Source organism: Gossypium arboreum, chromosome 5, assembly GCF_025698485.1.
Source record: "Gossypium arboreum isolate Shixiya-1 chromosome 5, ASM2569848v2, whole genome shotgun sequence".
In the NCBI taxonomy this organism is placed as follows: domain Eukaryota; kingdom Viridiplantae; phylum Streptophyta; class Magnoliopsida; order Malvales; family Malvaceae; genus Gossypium; species Gossypium arboreum.
This window is the reverse complement of record NC_069074.1, coordinates 5,764,304-5,784,015: the sequence shown is the minus strand read 5'-3', so window position 1 is coordinate 5,784,015 and position 19,712 is coordinate 5,764,304. Positions and strand designations below refer to the sequence as shown.

The 19,712-nt window shown below is 34.3% G+C and overlaps 3 protein-coding genes across 3 annotated transcripts; 1 reads left to right on the top strand and 2 right to left on the bottom strand.

The window, feature by feature from the left end:
- Positions 1-318: 318 nt before the first annotated feature.
- On the top strand, positions 319-8,096 carry LOC108451024 (protein SPIRRIG-like). The gene is given in 18 exon segments (XM_053028791.1): positions 319-349; positions 424-476; positions 732-1,203; positions 1,206-1,881; positions 2,024-2,180; positions 2,248-2,611; positions 3,192-4,412; positions 4,415-4,600; positions 4,603-5,105; positions 5,107-5,185; positions 5,188-5,524; positions 5,798-6,103; positions 6,257-6,287; positions 6,289-6,567; positions 6,697-6,843; positions 6,954-6,991; positions 6,993-7,990; positions 7,993-8,096. Coding segments are annotated over 18 exon segments (5,982 nt in total).
- Positions 8,097-10,121: 2,025 nt separating this feature from the next.
- Positions 10,122-10,727, bottom strand: LOC128293178 (uncharacterized). The gene has a single exon (XM_053028786.1). The coding sequence runs from the start codon at positions 10,725-10,727 to the stop codon at positions 10,122-10,124; it is 606 nt and encodes a 201-aa protein (XP_052884746.1).
- A 954-nt stretch (positions 10,728-11,681) lies between these two features.
- On the bottom strand, positions 11,682-14,281 carry LOC108450196 (peptidyl-prolyl cis-trans isomerase CYP63-like). The gene is made up of 7 exons (XM_017747712.2): positions 14,143-14,281; positions 13,971-14,059; positions 13,779-13,833; positions 13,366-13,454; positions 12,707-12,731; positions 12,546-12,584; positions 11,682-12,462 (listed from the first exon to the last, which is right to left on the bottom strand). The coding sequence occupies exons 2-7, from the start codon at positions 14,046-14,048 to the stop codon at positions 12,248-12,250; spliced, it is 501 nt and encodes a 166-aa protein (XP_017603201.2). The 5' UTR covers positions 14,049-14,059; positions 14,143-14,281; the 3' UTR covers positions 11,682-12,247.
- Between the last annotated feature and the right edge of the window lie 5,431 nt (positions 14,282-19,712).

Genomic DNA, 19,712 nt, shown 5'->3' with positions numbered 1-19,712 from the left:
TGGGCTGCTTCATCGGCAAACCTTCTAGGACCAATATATATTTTACTCATAATTATTTACCAGCTTTTTAATTCCTTAGTCTTTTTATTATTTGAATTTAACAATATAGGTCCAATTATTATTATTTTTTTAAATTTATATTCGTTATAATGCCAATTTCTTTATTACATGGTTATCGAATAATCAGTGTAAAGTTGAAGGGTTAATTGTGATTAAAGGTTAAAGGGTTTTATGGGTGATTTCATAACTTGGAATCAGATGAATGTTAAATGAGATTTGGTTGGCTAATAAAAGAGAGGAGAAAGGGTGTTGTAAGAGATGGGAAAAACCTCAAGTTGGTGTGGTGAAGGTTAATAGTGATGGGGCCTGGGGACTAAATGAAAGAGCAGGAATTGGGGTTGTTGTGAGGAATGATTGTTGCAGGGTATGCTGGTTTTAGACAAGTTGATACTCCAATTGAGGCTGAAGCTATTGCTGTGAGAGCAAAATGGTTTTCAATCTTGTGTTATTGAAACTGACTCAGAAATTTTGTACAATGGAAAGTGTCAAGGGCCAGTTTGACGCAAACTCTTCATCTTTCTATTTTCTTATTCTTTAATTAATGGTTATTTCCTTTTGTTTTGTATTAAATATAGTCATTTATAGTTAATATTGCTGTGTATATTTCAAATATTTTACTTCTTGTGTTAGACGCAAATAGATAGTATAAAACAATATATTAACCTTAAAAGAAATTAAACTTATTATTTGATAATGCTGATCTGCCAGCTGAAACTTCAAACTGCATTGTCTTGTCAAATGCAAATATGGTAGAACATGTTTTGCTGGACTGGACACTGTGGGTAACTTCTCCAGTTCCCATTCAAATTGCACTGTTAAATTTTCTAGAGCAACTTGTGTCTGTTCATTGGTATAGGAATCACAACCTTACAGTTCCTCGTCAAATCGACCTTGTTCAACATTTATTGGTGACTTTGCAGCGCGGTGATGTTGAAGTTCCTGTTTTGGAAAAATTAGTTGCAGTCCTTGGGGTTGTATTGGAAGATGGGTTCCTGGCATCTGAACTTGAAAACGTGATTAGGTTTGTTATTATGTCATTTGATCCACCTGAGATGAAACCACATCATCAAATAATGCGTGAGCCCATGGGAAAGCACGTTATAGTTAGGAATTTGCTTCTGGAGATGCTTGTGGATCTTCAAGTTAATCAGAAGAAATGCTTGAACAGTGGCATAGAATTGTTTCTTCTAAATTATTGACTTATCTTCTTGATGATGCTGTTCATCCTACTAGTATGAGATGGATCATGACTCTCCTTGGCGTACGTCTGGCTTCTTCTCCCACTTTTGCTCTTAAATTTCGCACTAGTGGAGGTTATCAAGGCCTTATGCGTGTGCTTACTAGTTTTTATGATTCTCCTGATATATATTATATATTATTCTGCCTCATATTTGGGAAACCAGTTTATCCAAGATTGCCAGAAGTTCGTATGCTGGACTTCCATGCACTCATGCCGAGTGATGGGGGTCATGTGGAGTTGAAATTTATAGAACTATTGGAATCTATAATTGCTATGGCAAAATCCACCTTTGATAGGCTGAGCATGCAGTCAATAATTGCTTGCCAAACAGGAAATTTTTTCCAACTTGCGGCAGAACTGGAGGAAAATGCAGACATGACTGCGGAGCTTCAGGGTGAAGCTCTCATGCACAAGACATATGCTGCACGCCTAATGGGTGGGGATGCATCTGCTCCTGCCGCTACAACTGCAGTTCTGAGATTCATGGTTGATTTGGCAAAGATGTGTCCTGCTTTTTCAGCTGTTTGCAGACAGACAGAATTTCTAGAATGTTGTGTTGACCTCTATTTTTCTTGTGTTAGGTTTGTCTTGAGATACATTCTCATTATATGCTTCTAATTTTCTACAATTTTATTCGCATTAATTGTATATCTCATTATAATGCTATATTTTCTCTAATATGACTTATAAGTAATATTGTTCTGTTTGTATTTTGGCTTGCAGGTCTGGTCACACAGTGAAGATGGCAAGAGAGCGTTCAAAAGAGACAGAAGAGAAGAATTTGAATGGTTATGATGATGCTAGTTCGCAAAATGCGCCCTCTAGATTCCCTGTGGAGCAGGAACAGTCTGACAAAACTTCTATTAGTGCTGGAAGCTTCCCTTAAGCTTCAACTTCTAAAGATATGCTTGTCTCTTCAAATTCCAGTGCTGAAGATAAAAGAATAGATGAAACCTAATACATCCCAAGAGGAATCGAAGAAATCATTGCTGGAAGATGTCCAAGTTACTCAGAGCAAAGATGGTGATAGTGTCAATCAGGTTACTGCCTCAAGCACAAATAAGTTCACCTGCCATAATACCGACAATCTGGCTATTCAACCACCAGATTCACAGAGTTCTGTAGCTCTTGCTAGTCCAGATTCTTGTATTTTCTCTGAGAAATTAAATTCCAAAAGCCCCCTCGCTCCTCAATCTCCCATTATTGCTCTGACTTCGTGGTTAAGTTCAACTTCAAACCATAATGAATCCAAAAATCCCATGGAGCCTTCTACGTCTATAGGTGTTGATCAATCCTTTGACTTGAAGTCTGGTTCTCCAGGATTGTTGGAGATTTGACACTCTTTAACCGGATGAAGTAAGAACTTCAACCTGGACTTTAACAGCAATGTATTATACCCAGATAGAGAATGAAGGAAAAAATGCTTGAGATTTAAGCTTTGAGCTTCTTTCAAGAATAGAGAACAGAATTTTAAAGACAAAGAAAAGTGTATGGAAGTGAAATCTGATGATTTCATTCAAAAGAAACTTTGGCTCAAAGCCATTACATATACCAGACTTTAGCTGGTCAAAAATCAACAAATTCATCACCTAAATATTACCTAACTCCACTAGTTAGTTACATAGGGACTAGGTGATTTTGCTTGCACACTTAAACAAAGCTGGTAACCAGCTCTTTGACCATCAGTTATATCAATTTGTCATTCAAAATGAACTAAATTACAAAAACATTGTTAAAAAAGTAACAAAATGAAACTGAGATAAAACAGTAGCATTAACATATTAACATCTTCAATTGCACGTACTTTACCCGGACAACATATGTGCATAAATTCTTATGTGCATGAATCTGCATGAGCTGCATGTGTTGCATGGGAACTAACTTCAACAAGGACCAACAACTACAAATACTGCCTTTCCAGTTATTCCAAAGCTTCTTCTGGAAATGGATGATTCTGGCTATGGTGGTGGCCCTTGTTCAGCTGGGGCAGCTGCTATGTTGGATTTTATAGCTGAAGTACTGGCTAACCTTTTAACAGAGCAAATAAAAGCAGCACAATTTGTGGAGAGCATCTTGGAAATGGTTCCACTATATGTTGAAGCTGAATCTATGATGGTTTTTCAAGGTTTATTTCTAAGCAGACTAATGAACTTCATTGAAAGGCGTCTCTTGCATGACAATGAAGAAGAAGAGAAAAAGTTAGATAAGACCAAATGGTCCTCAAACTTAGATGCATTATGCTGGATGATTGTTGATCGTGTTTACATGGGCGCTTTCCCTCAACCTGCTGTATTGAAAACTCTAGAATTCTTGTTATCAATGTTGCAATTAGCAAACAAAGATGGTCGAATTGAAGACGCAGCTCCTACTGGAAAGGGTCTTTTGTCTATTACAAGAGGTAGCAGACAACTTGAGGCTTACGTACATTCAGTTCTTAAGAATACAAATAGGATGATATTGTACCGCTTCCTACCATCATTCCTGATTAGCATAGGGGAAGAAGATCTCGTTTCCTCCTTCGGTCTACTAACAGAACTTACGCAAAGATCACTCACAAACTCTTCACAAGATGATCCAGGAATTGATATCAGCAAAGTTTTGCAGTTATTAGTTGCTCACCGACAAATAATATTCTGTCCAACCAATCTTGATATTGATCTAAATTGCTGTCTTTGTGTAAATTTAATTTATCTTATTCCTGACCAAACGCGAAATGTACAGAACCTGGCAATTGATGTTGTCAAGTATTTACTGGTTCATCGAAAATCTTCTCTGGAAGACCTGCTTGTCTCTAAACCTAACAAAGGACAGCGCCTAGATGTACTGCATGGTGGTTTTGACAAATTGTTGACTGGAAACTTATCTTCTTTCTTTGACTGGCTTCGGACATCTGAAGAGATGATAAATAAAGTACTGGAGCAATGTGCAACCATAATGTGGGAGCAGTATGTTTCTGGCTCAGCAAAATTTCCTGGAGTAATAATCAAAGGCATGGAGGGCCGTCGTAAGAGGGAAATGGGAAGAAGATCACGAGATACTTCAAAGTTTGAACAAAAACACTGGGAGCAAGCGACTGAAAGGAGATATGCAGTGGAGGGGCTTCGTGATACAATGCTGAAAGCGAATGGCAAACCCATCTCCAACAACTTGTACATGAACGAGGAATATTCCCAATCCGTAAACCCTCTGCTTCTAGAGATCCTGAATGGCAACTTTGCCCCATTGAGGGTCCATACACGATGCGCAAAAAGCTTGAGTGCTGTAAATTAAGAATTAACAGTATCCAAAATGTTCTTGATGGGCAGTTGGATTAAGTGAGACGGAGCTTCCCAAGGTAAAAAATGAGGATGGTCCAGATGTTTCTGATTCTGGTTCCAAAGCTATTTTCAATCTTTTGAATGAAATTGAACTATATGATGAATCATTGTATAAAGGATCAGATGACGTGAAGGATGTAACTTCTGTTAAAAATGGCTGTAATGATGACAAAGCTGGCAGTGTAACTGAAGCTAGTCTTCACTCAGCACTTGAGTATGGTGCAAAATCTAGTGCAGTTTCTGTTCCTATGTCGGAAGGCATACCAGGAAGATCTGAAGCTGAATTTCCTGGGCTGTCACCTTCTGTTAGGATTGATGAAATCAAAGTTACAGAGGATAAATTAGATAAGGCGCTGCAAAATGATAGTGAATATTTTATCATACCTTATTTAGAACAACAGGAAAAGATTCGATTCAGATATAACTGTGAGCGAGTAGTTGGTCTGGACAAACATGATGGTATATTTCTGATAGGGGAACTTTTTTTATTATGTAATAAAGAACTTTTACATTGATGATACTGGCTGCATATGTGAGAAGGAATGTGAAGATGAGCTCTCTGTTATTGATTTAAGAAGGATGTTACTGGCTGTATGGATTGCCTATCAAAAGCAACTTCATCCTGGGACACAACACCAAAGGCATTGATAGGGGGAAGAGCCTGGGCCTACAGTGGTGGTGTATGGGGAAAGGAGAAAGTGGTTGCCAGTGGTAATTTACCTCACCCTTGGCGTATGTGGAAGCTTGATAGCATTCATGAGATTTTAAAGCGTGATTACCAGCTACGTCCTGTTGCTGTTGAGTTGTTTAGCATGGACGGATACAATGATCTCCTGGTGTTTCACAAAAGAGAAAGAGATGAAGTATACAAAAATCTGGTTGCCGTGAATCTGCCAAGGAACAGCATGTATGTAATCTAGCACTCATCTACTTTTAGTTCTGTTTTTAAGGTAGCTTTATGGTGTGGTATTAGCTACTTCTTGAAAATGAAGGGCGATATAAAGGTACAGAAAGGCTAGTATCCACTAGCCTTTCTGTTTATCCCAAGCATCTATCTTTGCCAATGACAACTGTGCCTTGCTGCGCTTATGCTTCATTATTTTAAGTGCTTGTCTTTCTTCCTTTATCTTCTGAATTTTGAAAAAGATTGTTTACTTTGTAGTTCTTTTCCTTGCATCAGGTTGGACACAACAATTTCAGGATCAACAAAACAGGAAATCAATGAGGGTGGTCGTCTCTTTAAAATAACAGCTAAATCTTTCTCAAAGAGATGGCAAAGTGGAGAAATCAGCAATTTCCAGTACCTCATGCATCTCAATACCTTGGCAGGACGTGGATATAGTGATCTTACTCAATACCCAGTCTTCCCATGGGTTCTTGCTAATTATGAGAGTGAAAATCTGGACTTGTCAGATCCCAAAACCTTCCCCAAACTTGAAAAACCAATGGGCAGTCAGACACCAGAAGGGGAAGAGGAATTTAAGACCAGGACAATCCCAATATTTATTCAAGATCATACTATTATATGAATGATCATATTGATGCATTTGTGCTACTTTCTTTAACATGGTCTTTAAAATGCATGTATTAGGTTGTGTATCTATGCTATGCTTTACCATTGCCATTCTCTTTTATTTTTCAGATATGAGAGCTGGGATGACCCAGAGGTCCCCAAAATTTCATTATGGTTCTCACTATTCTAGTGCTGGCATTGTTCTCTTTTATCTCCTTCGCTTGCCACCATTCAGTGCTGAAAACCAGAAGCTACAGGGTTGCCAGTTCGATCATGCTGATCATCTTTTCAGTAGCATAAGAGACACTTGGTTGAGTGCTGCTGGGAAGGGTAACACATCAGATGTGAAAGAACTGATCCCAGAATTCTTCTACATGCCTGAGTTTTTGGAAAATCGCTTCAGTCTTGACTTGGGTGAGAAACAGTCAGGGGAAAAGGTCTGTCTTGGTTAAATTTTTTTAAAGTTGTATAGTATGATCTATAAATTCTTTTTTGTAATTTGCCAAATTTTGTGGTTCGTTAAGACTTACAAACTTCTCATTTTCTCTTGTTTCATATTTCCCTAGGTTGGTGACGGTCACGTTCCTCCTTGGGCTAAAGGAAGTGCTAGGGAGTTCATTCGGATGCATAGAGAGGCCTTAGAATCCGATTTTGTTTCGGAAGATCTTCACCATTGGATGGACCTCATTTTTGGATATAAACAAAGGGGGAAGGTAGGTACTGGCATTCTCTTGAAGCACATTTTCAACACTCAAACACACATTACTTGAGAAAGATGTTAAAAACTATTAAGTTTTCCGTATATTGTTGTTACGATTGACAGGCTGCTGAAAAAGCTGCTAATGTTTTCTACCACTACACATGAAGGGAGTGTGGATATAGATGCAGTTACAGATCCTTCAATGAAAGCTTCCATTCTAGCTCAGATCAATCATTTTGGACAGACACCTAAGCAACTATTCCTGAAACCGCACGTGAAAAGGCGGTCTGATAGAAAGCTTCCTCCTCATCCACTGAAGAATTCAACTCTTCTTGTTCCACACGAAATACGGAAAAGCTCTTATTCCATTACTCAGATCGTCACTTTCCAAGAGAAAATTCTTATTGGCAAGGCAAACACTAAGCTTAAACCTCGAATGTATGCCAAATATGTCGCATGGGGTTTCCCTGATCTCAGCTTGAGATTTTTGAGTTTTGACCAAGATCGACTCCTTTCAACACATGAGAATCTTCATTTAGGAAACCAAACTCAGTGTGCTGGTTTTAGCCATGATGGTCACATTTTGGTCACTGGCGCTTAGGATGGTCTAGTTTATGTTTGGAAAATCAGCGAGGAGCATCCGCGTGCCTCCAGTCGTTTGATGTTAGAGAAAGTGCTTTGTGCTCACAGATCCAAAATCACATGTCTTCATGTCAATCAGCCTTATATGTTGATCGTGAGCGGATCAGATGGCTGCACTGTTATCATATGGGACCTCATCTCCTTAAGATTCGTTTGGCAACTTCCCGAATTCCCAACATCAGTTTCTGCTGTCTATGTGAATGATTTAACTGGTGAAATTATGACTGCTGCTGGAACTCTATTTGCTGTTTGGAGCATCAATGGATGCTGTCTAGCAGTAATTAGAACATCCCAGGTGCCATCTGATTATATAATCTCTGTGACAAGTTCAACCTTCTCTGATTGGCTGGACACAAACTGGTATGTAACAGGTCACCACGATGGGGCTGATAAGGTCTGGCATATGGTTCACTGTACTGACATAGAGACGATAAGTAATTCGACTAGCGTTGGAACCACAGGAGGGTTGCCTTTGGACAAGTCACCAGAATACAGATTGCTCCTCCACAAGGTATTGCGTTTCATAAGCACCCTGTTACTTCCCTTTTCTTAACTACTGATTTGAAGCAGTTGCTGAGTGGTGATTCTGGCGGCCATTTGCTGTCGTGGAGGTTACCGCCCTGAAAGATCTTGCAAATCAGGTGTGCTAATTTTAAAAAAAAAAAATACTATTGAATGATTTTGGTAAAGTACTATGGTGGCTCCTATATTAAAAATTAGATTGTATTTTAGCCCTCTACTAAAAATAAGCAAATTAGTTATTGTACATTAAATTAATGAGTAAATTGATCATTTCTATTAAAAACTCTAGCCATTTATAAAAACTAGCATGGCTAACAAATTAACTTGACAACCATGTGTACCTCATATTAACATATATGAAGTAGTTTTAATAATAGAAATAGATAAAATTTTAATAAAAGGAACAATTTACTTTTTTATCTAATGTATAGGGATTAATTTGTCCATTTATTAAGTAGAATGAACAAAATGTAATTCAACTCTTAGTATAAAGACCTCCATAATATTTTTACCGATGATTATCATCTACAGTATTAATTCCTAATTGTGTTAAAAACACCTTATCTTTTAACAGATTCCAATTTCTTGTAACAGAAATACAGATTCTCTTCATGATAGCATGAAAAGCCAAAAAGCAAAGACAACAAAAGCAGCTTGGATAGACTATATAGATATTATAAAGGTAAAATCTCTTAAAACCTTGCCATATTTACAAGCATTGAGGCTTTTTTTATTACAATGCATTTGCATGGTGGCTTCAACTCTCTCCATTTTGAACGTGGGAATGACAGGCTATACGCTTTTCTCGTATGTTTTTTTTTAAAAGTGGAGGATATATAGCTTTTGAAAAACATAGCCTCTACTGGGTTTGGCACGTACATAGAGATGGATTTTGCTAAATGTTTGTAATCAAGTTGTATAGCTAAGAAAGAAAAAGTGCATCGCACCCAAAATCAATTTTGCTAATGAGTGCTCTAATAGCCTTTTTTTTTTTTTTTAAGTTAACTAATTAGGTTTATAATAATACCACTAAATTAAATGAACTTTTTATAACTGTTCAAACATGTATAACATTTCAGTGAAAGTTTAAATTAATCTCTCTACTATTAAATGAATCACCTTAGTTTTGTAAAAAATAATTTATTTATTTCTCAAAATTATTATTTTGAAAAATTTTATGCTTTTGTAAATGAGATATTTTATTGAATTTTGAGCTACAAATTAAAAACAATATATCATTCTTTAATAACTCTATTATAATTTGGTTTTATTTGTTTAATGATTCATAGATTATATTGATCCATTTAATAGTAGAGAGTCTAATTTGATCCAATCAGCATGTTCTTCACTAATATTTAACAATATTAAAAACCTAAATTTCTAAAGCTAATTTCTCATGGCATATGCTATTGCAAAATACAGTATAATTATTTCTAGCCCAAAATGTTCTAAATTTTTTTACAAAAATCATGAGACTTCAGTTTTATAAAATAAAAATTCATGTTAAATACAGTATAATTTTTTCGACGTACGGAGCATTATTGTGTAAGAAAATAAAAACTAAAGCGCAAAAGAAATCCATAACAATGGTCACTAACATGCCTGCAAAGCTCAAGTGCTTAGAAAAGTATTATGTATTTATGAAAAGCATGCACCTACTGCCGAAATTTGTTGTGCACTACTCGGGTCATAATAAGGAAGAAAATGAGAAAGTTGAGATGCTATATGCCTATATGGGCACAGTCAAAGGTTGGCCATTGCTTATATTCTGCCGAAAGAACCCATCTTTCGAATACAATTCACCTTTTCGAAAATTAGAATTTTATTCCTGTGCCATTTCTTATTTCTGTTGAATGTTGTATCCAAAATTCTTTAAAGGGTCCCTTTTATTGTATGACAAAAAAGTTAACACATTGTGTATGCATTTCTAAAATAAGATGTTTCTAAATTCTACCCAGAAATGCAAAGACAATGTTCAAGTTAAAAAACCTCTACAAATTGTCAACAAACAAAATTTAACATACCTTAGCCTAGTGTTTTGCTTATTACAACACCCAATTGTCGACTTTAGAATTGTCACTGCTTAAAAAAAAAAACCTGACTAAAACTCCAAACCCATGTGAAGGTTCATGTTTGAAGTTGAGAACTGGAGCCCAGATACTGACTAGCTGTGAAATTAGTCACCCTTGGTTTGGACCCTCCCAAATAATCCGACCCCATAAGATAGGCCCATTTGCTTTCCTCCGGCAACGATGCTGCGTGTACCATCCTCTCAACCCGTTTATTCATTATCTCCTTCTCCCCCACTGCGATTCTCGAATTCAAAAATGGCGTCGTACACTTTTCTTTGGCAAAGCCGATGCATTTTTCCTTAGCCGCAACCAAACAAGCTCCCATTTCGATATCTTCGCACCGCTCTCTTTCCGTTAAATTCATTGATTTCCCACCAATCAGGGAGTGCCACCAAGCGGGTTTACACTTGTTGGAAGCAGTGATGGCGCACCCAATTCGTGCGCCTTCCTCGCATTGAAATATGATTTTTGATTCGCAGGATTTGTAAGCAACGGCCCAAGAAGGAAGGTCTTTGAAAGCAAGAATGTATGGACCGAATGATGGGTCGTCCGAAGTTCCTGCTAGGATTGGACCACGGATTAATGGGAGGGGGTGCTCGAATTTTATGGTCGTCGAAGAAGCAGAATATTCCTCCAAGTTTTGGGGTAATAAAGGGTCCATACCTTTAAAAAACCAACTGAGAAAAAACTCAAGTGAAAATTGAAGGTCCTAGAGTGATACCAAAATATTGAACAAAAGAAAAAAAAAAACCAAAATTGTAAAGTTAAATCTTTTCAAGCTCATCTGAGCTAGAGGTGCTCATATGCATCGGGCCGAGCCGGGCTCAATTGAAAATTCAAGCTCATTTACTAGACTCGGGCCTGACACAAAAAATAGGCTTAAAATTTTGCCCAAGTCCAACCCGGATTAAAATATTAAAACCCGAGCCTAACCGATCCGCTTTGTATTAATTTTTATATAATTTTAAATATATATAATACATCAAAATACCAAAAATATCAAAATAAATATTTTCCAACAAATTCAAAATAAATTTTAAAAGATATATAGACTTAAATAACACTAAGATAAATATAATTTAACAAGCAAATGCCTTTAAAATAATAACAAAATAACAATAAAATAAATTTTATACAATATACAAACAATAACAATAAAATAGTAACAACATAATAACAAAATGGTAGCAAAATAGAGAGAAAATAATAAAAAAAATAACATTAAAAAAAAAAGAGCAGATTTTTTTTGTCTTTTAGTAAAATTCAGGCCAAGCCCCGCCAAAAATACCTTACCCGAGGCTCAGCCCGTAAAAAACGGACCTTATTTTTTGTCCAAGCCCATTTTTCAGGCCTATATTTTTGCCCAAACTCTCCCATATTTCGAGCAGGCCTTCGAGTTGGGCCAGGTGATCCGACCCACAATCAGGTCTAATCCTAGCCGGGTAGGGATAAACTCAAGCTTAAACTTAACTCTTTCTTAAAATATAATCCAGCTACTTGAGCTGATTTAAACTTTGATAAAATAGTCAAGTTACACCACAATGTTAGTTCATAAAATAGTCTAATAAATTAATACATAACCAAAAAAAAAAAAAAGTTCACTTTTCGATGCATGTGGCACATAAAACTCTACTTCATTCTCACATATCAAACATACAAGCTTCTTCAAGAAGAGTTCCTTCAGCAAATTTTGTGAATAAAATTCCCTATAGAAGAACCCTAAAATTTAAAGATGTCTAAACTCCATATTCACTTACATACACCCTTTCAAGCTACAAGCGATGCATATCCTCTAAAACAGACCAATGCTACGAATATGATATGCATTCACCACTGTATTTATTACTAAAAAAAGTCTAAATTACAATTTAGTTAACGCATCGCGACAATCCTACTGTAACCGCAAAAACCCTAAATCCTAATTTTCACACTCAAAAACTCTTGATCTTCTTCTTTAAGGAGAAAACAAGCTTAAAATTTAACTGAAATGCTTAAACTTGGAAGGTTAAAGATAGCTATCTACTGCTCAGAAAATCAGAACGGATCAAACTGATACAGAAGAAAAAGCCTAAAAAAACAAAAAGATACAGAGTATTGAAGGAAAGCAACAGTTGGGAGAGCAGCGAGTCGAGCTGAGTAAACTCGAGCTAGAGTTCGAAAATGGCGGCGATAATTACCAATTCACCGAAGAAATGACAAATCCATTGCTAAGCAACATAGAAAAGCTCCATCTTTACAGTCATAACAGGTAAATAAGTAATAAGCAAACGTTAAATACCCATCAAGATGAGGTTGGCCCTTGAAGGTTATAAAGAATTGAGATCCGTTTGTGTTTGGACCACTGTTTGCCATAGAGAGAATACCAGGTCCGTCATGAGTCAGTTTAAAATTCTCATCTGCAAGGAAACATAAACTTTAATGATTAAGTTTTGACTTGATTCATCGTAAGATACTTAAGTGCTGACATGCAAAGGCCTACCTGCAAACTTCCCTCCATAAATACTTTCTCCACCAGTGCCTGCAAATCAATTAAAGCTCTTTCCTTACAAGTCTGGGCATACATTTAGATGCCAAGCAGAGTCTGCAATCTCTCAAAAATAACAGAACAAAATTTCGATGCACTGGAATGAGCAAGCATACCATTTCCCTTTGAAAAGTCACCACCCTGTAGAAAAAAGTAAAACATAAAAAATGGAAAAGTTTAGCGCCGTTGAGTACATGCTTTTTTTCTGTAAAATTAATAGATACTAGCTCCCCTCACCTTCCCTACAAAGCAAAAAAATAAAAGTACTGAGCTTTTCTCTAATTTTAGTCACTCTGCAGACGCCCATGATGACTAACCAGTTTAATCACCAGCAACAAGCAGTAGCACCAAGGAGGTGAAAACAAGGCTCAAAAAGTTCAGGTTACAGCACTAAGATCTATCAATTAATACTCAGCAGAGAACTTACTCATTTAAAGATAACTGAAATATTTTCCTAGTGATTAATTGGCACCAAAGCTTAAGTACTGAGCTTGCTGTTTCAGATAAAGGTCATTTAGAATGATTATATATGATTAGACCAAAGAGATACATGTTTAATTGACTGCAGATACAAGAAATCTGAATCCTATCAACCGAATAAGATATTATGATAGAAAAGTAAGATGTTAATCAAACTAAAATTACAGCTTAGTAATAAAAACTTTGCATCACTGCAGAAGGTAGGACATAGGAGAAAAAAAATGAAACAAGAATCATCATAGCAAACATTCCTCTGATTAATTAAAATGATTTGTAGAAAGAATGAGTAACATACTTGGGCCATGAATCCTTTGATTATTCGATGAAAAAAAGCTCCTTTATAGTGCAAGGGTTTCCCGGTAGATTTGCCAATGCCCTTTTCACCTATGGTTTAACACAGTTCAATATAATCAAGAAGCCTGATAAACTTGTTTCCAAATGCAGACAATTAGTTTATAAGACGATAAAATTTGAAGCAGGGCTTTGTGTGATTTATCCTAGTCAAAGAAAAAATATTCATGAGATAATTAAATCTTGCACTCGTAGACTATGACACAGGAGACGTTTAAAGAATCTAGAAAGACCAGAAACTAATAATTAATAGGTTTATCAATACTGATACACAGTAACAAAAAGATGACAATCAGTGCAAGCACCAAAATTAAGTCACCTGTCACTAACAAAAATATGGAACATTTTCAGGGATACCTGTACAGAGTGCCCGGAAATTCTCAGCTGTCTTAGGAACAACATCTGCAAAAAGCTGTAAATTTGGAAAAAAATAACTTTGTCTTTATCCTTAAAATGAAGTTAAGACTCAGATAATTTCCAAATATGTTCCCACAAAAAACAGGGAACAAAAACGGAGTAAAAAAAGCCAGCAGCTGGTTTTTGGCTTACCTCGATAATAATTCTTTCCACCAGATCTCCACCAATTGAAATATCGAAGAATACCATAGGGTTCTTTTTTTTACTCATCGCTCCTCAAACTACAAAATAGTCAAGTTACACCACAATGTTAGTCGGGCTGAATAAACTCGAGCTAGAGTTCGAAAATGGCGGCGATAATTACCGATTCACCGAAGAAAGTATTGGCGCGTGCTGCACTTCTAGCTGCTTGCTTATGCTTAGCTTCTTTGTTGAGAAATTTGCCCTAGTGCTAGTAGTTTCGCAAATATCTCCTTCGAGCTTAACAACTATGGATGATTTTTTTGTTTTATTGTAAACTGGTACCTGAACTATATTCAATCCTCAAATTAGTCCTTAATTGTTTTTGCCAAAATGATACCTAAATTATCAATATTGTCTCAGTTTACCCCAAAAATGACACAAAATTGATAGTTTATGTACCATTTTTTTATTAAAAACATTTAAGGATTCATTTGAAAATTACGGTATAGTTCAAGGATTAATTTTATGAATAAAACCATGGTTTTTAAGGTCTAATTCTGCCTTTTATACCCATGAAATTTAGTTCTTTTACGTTTGATTGGAATAATTTGATCCTTTGCTATTTTGATTTAAAAATTAAGATTTAATTAATAAATATTTTTGTTAAATTTATATAGGATTCATTTTAATAATAACAAATTACAAATATATATATATATATATATATATATATATATAATATTACAAGGTTACGAATTATTTATTTAATTTACACTTAGCTTCCTATTTTTAGATCATGTGCCTCAAGTACCCAAATGCCCAAATGTTAATCTTCTCACTATTTTGTAGGATTATAATTAATTTATATATATATATATATATCAATTTTCCATGCACATTAATTAAAATAACTAATTGAAAATATTTAAACATCAACTAGTTTTAAGCCAAGTGAGAAAATAGTTATATATTTTATAATTTAATCAATATGTGAAATTGATAAATGTTGATGAAAGATATTTATAATATTAATGATTATAAACCAAGTGAGAAAATAGTTATATATTTTATAACTTAATTAACATGCCAAATTGATAAATGTTGATAGAGAATACTTGTAATCTTAATGAATGGCTGAGATTTTCAAATGAAGAAAGTAGTAGGACTAAATTTCAATTGTTTTCAAAGTATAAAGATTAACAACAAATTTTACCAAAAAGAAAAGTAAAATTGACGAAAAACAATTTCCGATGCCGGGACTTGAATCCGGGTCTCTCAAGTGAGAGCTTAGTATCCTAACCACCTAGACTACAACGGATTTTGTTCAGCATGAAATTAATATTTCCACAATAATAAAATAAGAAACGTTAAACAATGAAGGTTAAAATATGTCATAAATCCCTATACTCTTAGTAAATTTGGAATTTAGTCCTTGTATATTTATTTCGAGAAGTTTAGTTCCTTTACTTTTCATATTTCAAAATTCAAGTCCAATTACTAACACTATTAAGATTATATTATTAAATTCATGTTCATTATAATGTTGTTCTTTTAGTTACATTGTTGCTAAGTGAGTATATATATATGTTTTTTTAATTTCAAATTATCATACTAACAAATTTAACAAAAATAATAATTGTGTCAGCAATTGAACTAAATTTTAAATTTGAAAAGTAGAGAAACTAAATTACTAAAACAAAAATATAGAGACTCAATTTCAAATTTAGAAAAAACATATCTTAACCTTAAATTAATTAATAAATAAAACTATACAACCATTCAATTCAAATCTTTTTTATATATAAAATAAGATTATAGGGCATGTTTCTCCTGTCAATAATAGGATCCCATCAAAATATTGGTAGAGTTATTCATTGGTTGAATCAGGTTAAGTAAAACATTTAGGTCTGTTTTTTAGGTTAGGCCTGAAAAATAGGTTTAAAATTTTGCTCAAGCCCGGTCTAAATAAAAATACTAAAATTAGATTCCGACCGAACATATTAAAATATTTTATATTATTATTTTATATAAAAATAAATTTAAAAATATAATACATCAAATACACTAAAAACATTAAAATAAATGTTTCCCAACAAATGAAAAATTAAAAAAATAATATCCTTAAATAACACTAAGATAATTGCGACTTAACAAGTAAATACCTCTAAAATAGTAGTAAAATTAATAATAGAACACAAGTTAAACAATATCCAAACAATAACAATAAAATAGTAGCAATACGATAGCTAAATGATAGTAAAACAATAAAAAAATAGTGGCAAAACAGTAACAAAATAGCAGTATTTTTTTTTTTTTTGCAAATCCGGGTCGAGCTGGGCATAGGTCGAAAAAGCTTACCCGAGACCCAACCTGTTTAGAAAATATGCATTATTATTTTTTGTCCAAGCTCATTTTTCAAGTCTATATTTTTGCTCAAATTCTCCCATTTTTTAGCCTGGCCTTTGGACTGAGACTGGGTCACCCGACTCAGTCCATAAACAAATCTAATTGTCAAGGGCATCGACTTTTCAACAAGTTGACTCTAAAGAATAAGCAAACACCAGCACCTCGTCTGGTAGTAAATTGGCAATAAAAACTATTCAAACTTTCGAGATAAACTCGTCATTGAATATTAAGAGTAGATGCAATATTAAGTCAATCGCACTGCGAGAATGCTTCGTGGAAGCATCAAAATAACAAGGCAAGATAATTCAACCTCTCTCATCATGGGTATGTGTCTACATACGAATTCCAAGTTCCACGACAGACTGCTCTTTTTACACTACCTCCAGGTAAAACTAGAATCAATCCAAATTACCCATGGAGAGGAACTGATAAAAAAATGGGCTTCAGCTATCTCTAGGCAGGCCATCTTGCACTGGAAGATAAAGTCGTTATGGGAAGACATTTGCACTGTCTTAATGCATATCCAACTACAGGTGCGAATAGGCTACCATCCAATGGATTTTCACATACAAAGAGTGGCACTACAACCATCAGCAAGCGGTTCTAATATTTCTTTAGCATTAACCAGTATTGTCGTTTCATGCTTTTGTCTGGAAACATGATAAACCCTTAAGAATTAAAAATTGCAAGGTACTAAATATGATTTATTATTTTTTGAAAAGAACATTAAGGATTTTAGTAAGGATAATTCTCAATAAATCTAAACTATTATTTTTAGATTAAAATTTTATATATAAAAAGATTTGAATTGAATGGTTGTATAGTTTTATTTTTCTATTAATTTAATGTTAAAATATGTCATAGGTTTTTGCATTTTTTAATTTGAAATTTAATTTTTATATTTTATTTTTAAGAATTTAGTTCCTCTTCTTTCCAAATTTTAAAATTCAGTTACAATTGCTGACATAATTATTTTCTTTGTTAAATTTGTTGGTATGATATTTTGAAATTAAAAAAATACTCACTTAGTAGCAATATAACTAAAAGAACAACATTATAATGAACTTGAATTTAACAAAATAATCTTAATAGTGTTAGCAGTTGGACTTGAATTTTAAAATTTGAAAAGTAGAGGAACTAAATTTCTAGAAAAGAATGTACAAGGACTAAATTCTAAATTTACTAAGAGATTTATGACATATTTTAACCTTAATTTAATTATAGTCAGACCGTTTAACGTTTCTTATTATATTATTGTAGAAAAACTAATATGTGTTCACACTAATCAAAATTTGTTGTAGTCTACGTGGTTAAGATACTCTGCTCTCACTTGAGAGATTGGGTTCAAGTCTCGGCAATGGAAACTATTTTTCGTCTTTTTTACTATATCTTTTTGAAAAAAAAATTGAAATTTAATCATTTTACTTAAAAAGTTAAAAATTAAGTCCTGCTACTTTCTTCATTTAAAGTGTACAATGTCCAAGGTTGTTATTATTATGGGGCAAACTGAGACAAAATTGATAATTTAGATATAATTTTGGCAAAAAAAAAATTAAAGACTAATTTGAGGATTGAATATAGTTCAGGTATCAGTTTACTAATAAAAAAAATCAATAGTTGTTAAGCTGGAAAAGGAGATATTTCATCCATGTTTTGCGAGACTGTAGCAAGGCTTGTGTTATGTGGAAATAATTTATCCCTGAAAGGTGTTCTATGCAGTTTTTTTCCCATCCTGCTATTAGACTGGATCATTTTAAACTTAAGGAATGAGCTTGATCTAGGCTATATAGAGGTAGAATGGCAGTCTTTGTTTGGTATAATTTATTGGAATATGTGGAAACAAAAGAACATGTGGATCTTCCAAGGGGTGGATGTCGATTTAAAGTATATTATTATTTCTTCGTGGAGTTGGGTTCGCTTTATCAAGCATAGTCTTGTTTTATTTGTTGGGTTTTCTAGGAGTCTTAGCCGTTGCAGTCAATGGAAACCTCCACCGTCAGGGTTCATTAAATTAAACATAGATGGGGTGAGATCCTCGAGTTTGGGATTTGCATCAACTGCAGTAGTGGTGAGAGATGTTAAGGCTAGATGGCTTGGAGGTGTGGGTAGAAATATCAGAAGATGTAGTGTCATGATAAATTAAACAGGGATTCAACAATAAAAATACAAGAACTTTTAGAAAGAAGTGACAAGTGATTTTCCAGAAGAACATCTTGACTGGTGTAAAGTAAAAGATCTCATATGATTCTATCAGGATTAAGAAAATCTCAACAAAAATCATTGAACAAGTTCGGATTGATGAAGTTTGGATTGATGAAAATTCAATTTATAGAGCAACTGCTTTATCTTTGTAATTCAGCTCTATTTTATTAAAAAAAAAGAAGAAGAGATATTTGCGAAACTACTAGCACTAGGCAAATTTCTCAACAAAGAAGATAAGCATAAGCAAGCAGCTAATAGTGCAGCACGCGCCAACACTTTCTTTAGTGAATCAGTAATTGTCCCTACCATTTTCGAACTCTAGCTCGAGTTCACTCAGCTCAACTCATGGCCCTCCCAACTGTTGCCTTCCTTCAATACTCTGTATCTTTTTTTTAAAGCTTTTTATTCTGTATCAGTTTGATCCGTTCTGATTTTGTGAGCAGTAAATAGCTATCTTAAACCTTCCAAGTTTAAGCATTTCAGTTAAATTTCAAGCTTCTTTTCTCCTCAAAGAATAATATCAAGAGTTTTTAAGTGTGAAAATTAGGGTTTAGGATTTTTGCGATTACAGTAGGTTTGTCGCGATGCGTTAACTACATTGTTAAACGCTACATTATTTAGTTGTAATTTGGACTATTTTTTAGTAATAAATACAGTGGCAAATGCATATCATATTCGTAGCATTGGTCTGTTTTAGAGGATATGCATCACTTCTAGGTGAGTGAATCTGGAGTTTAAACATCTTTAAATTTTAGGGCTGTTCGATAGGAAATTTTATTCACAAAATTTGTTCAAAGAATTGTTCTTGAAGAATCTTGTATGTTTGATATGTGAGAATGAAGTAGAATTTTATGTTCCACATGCATCAAAAACTAAACTTTTTTTTTTTTGTTATGTATTAATCTATTAGACTATTTTATGAACTAACATTGTGGTGTAACTTGACTATTTTATCAAAGCTTAAATTAGCTCAAGTTGTAACACCCCCTAACCCCAAACCGTCGCCGGAATGAGATTATGAGGCATTACCGAACATATCAGACAACTTACGAATAATTTACAATTAATATAACTTTCATAGTATAATATAATAATTAAGTCCCTATCTTGGACTCTCGAAGTTCAAACACGTATTAAAAGAAG

Excerpts from the sequence above, each read along its gene's own strand:
- LOC128293178 (XM_053028786.1), bottom strand. The coding sequence starts at position 10,727 with ATGGACCCTTTATTACCCCAAAACTTGGAGGAATATTCTGCTTCTTCG.
- LOC108450196 (XM_017747712.2), bottom strand. The coding sequence starts at position 14,048 with ATGAGTAAAAAAAAGAACCCTATGGTATTCTTCGATATTTCAATTGGT. Across the intron at positions 13,834-13,970 it reads TGGAAAGAATTATTATCGAG|CTTTTTGCAGATGTTGTTCC; the intron begins GTAAGCCAAAAA and ends CCAAATTTACAG. Across the intron at positions 13,455-13,778 it reads TTTCCGGGCACTCTGTACAG|GTGAAAAGGGCATTGGCAAA; the intron begins GTATCCCTGAAA and ends GTTAAACCATAG.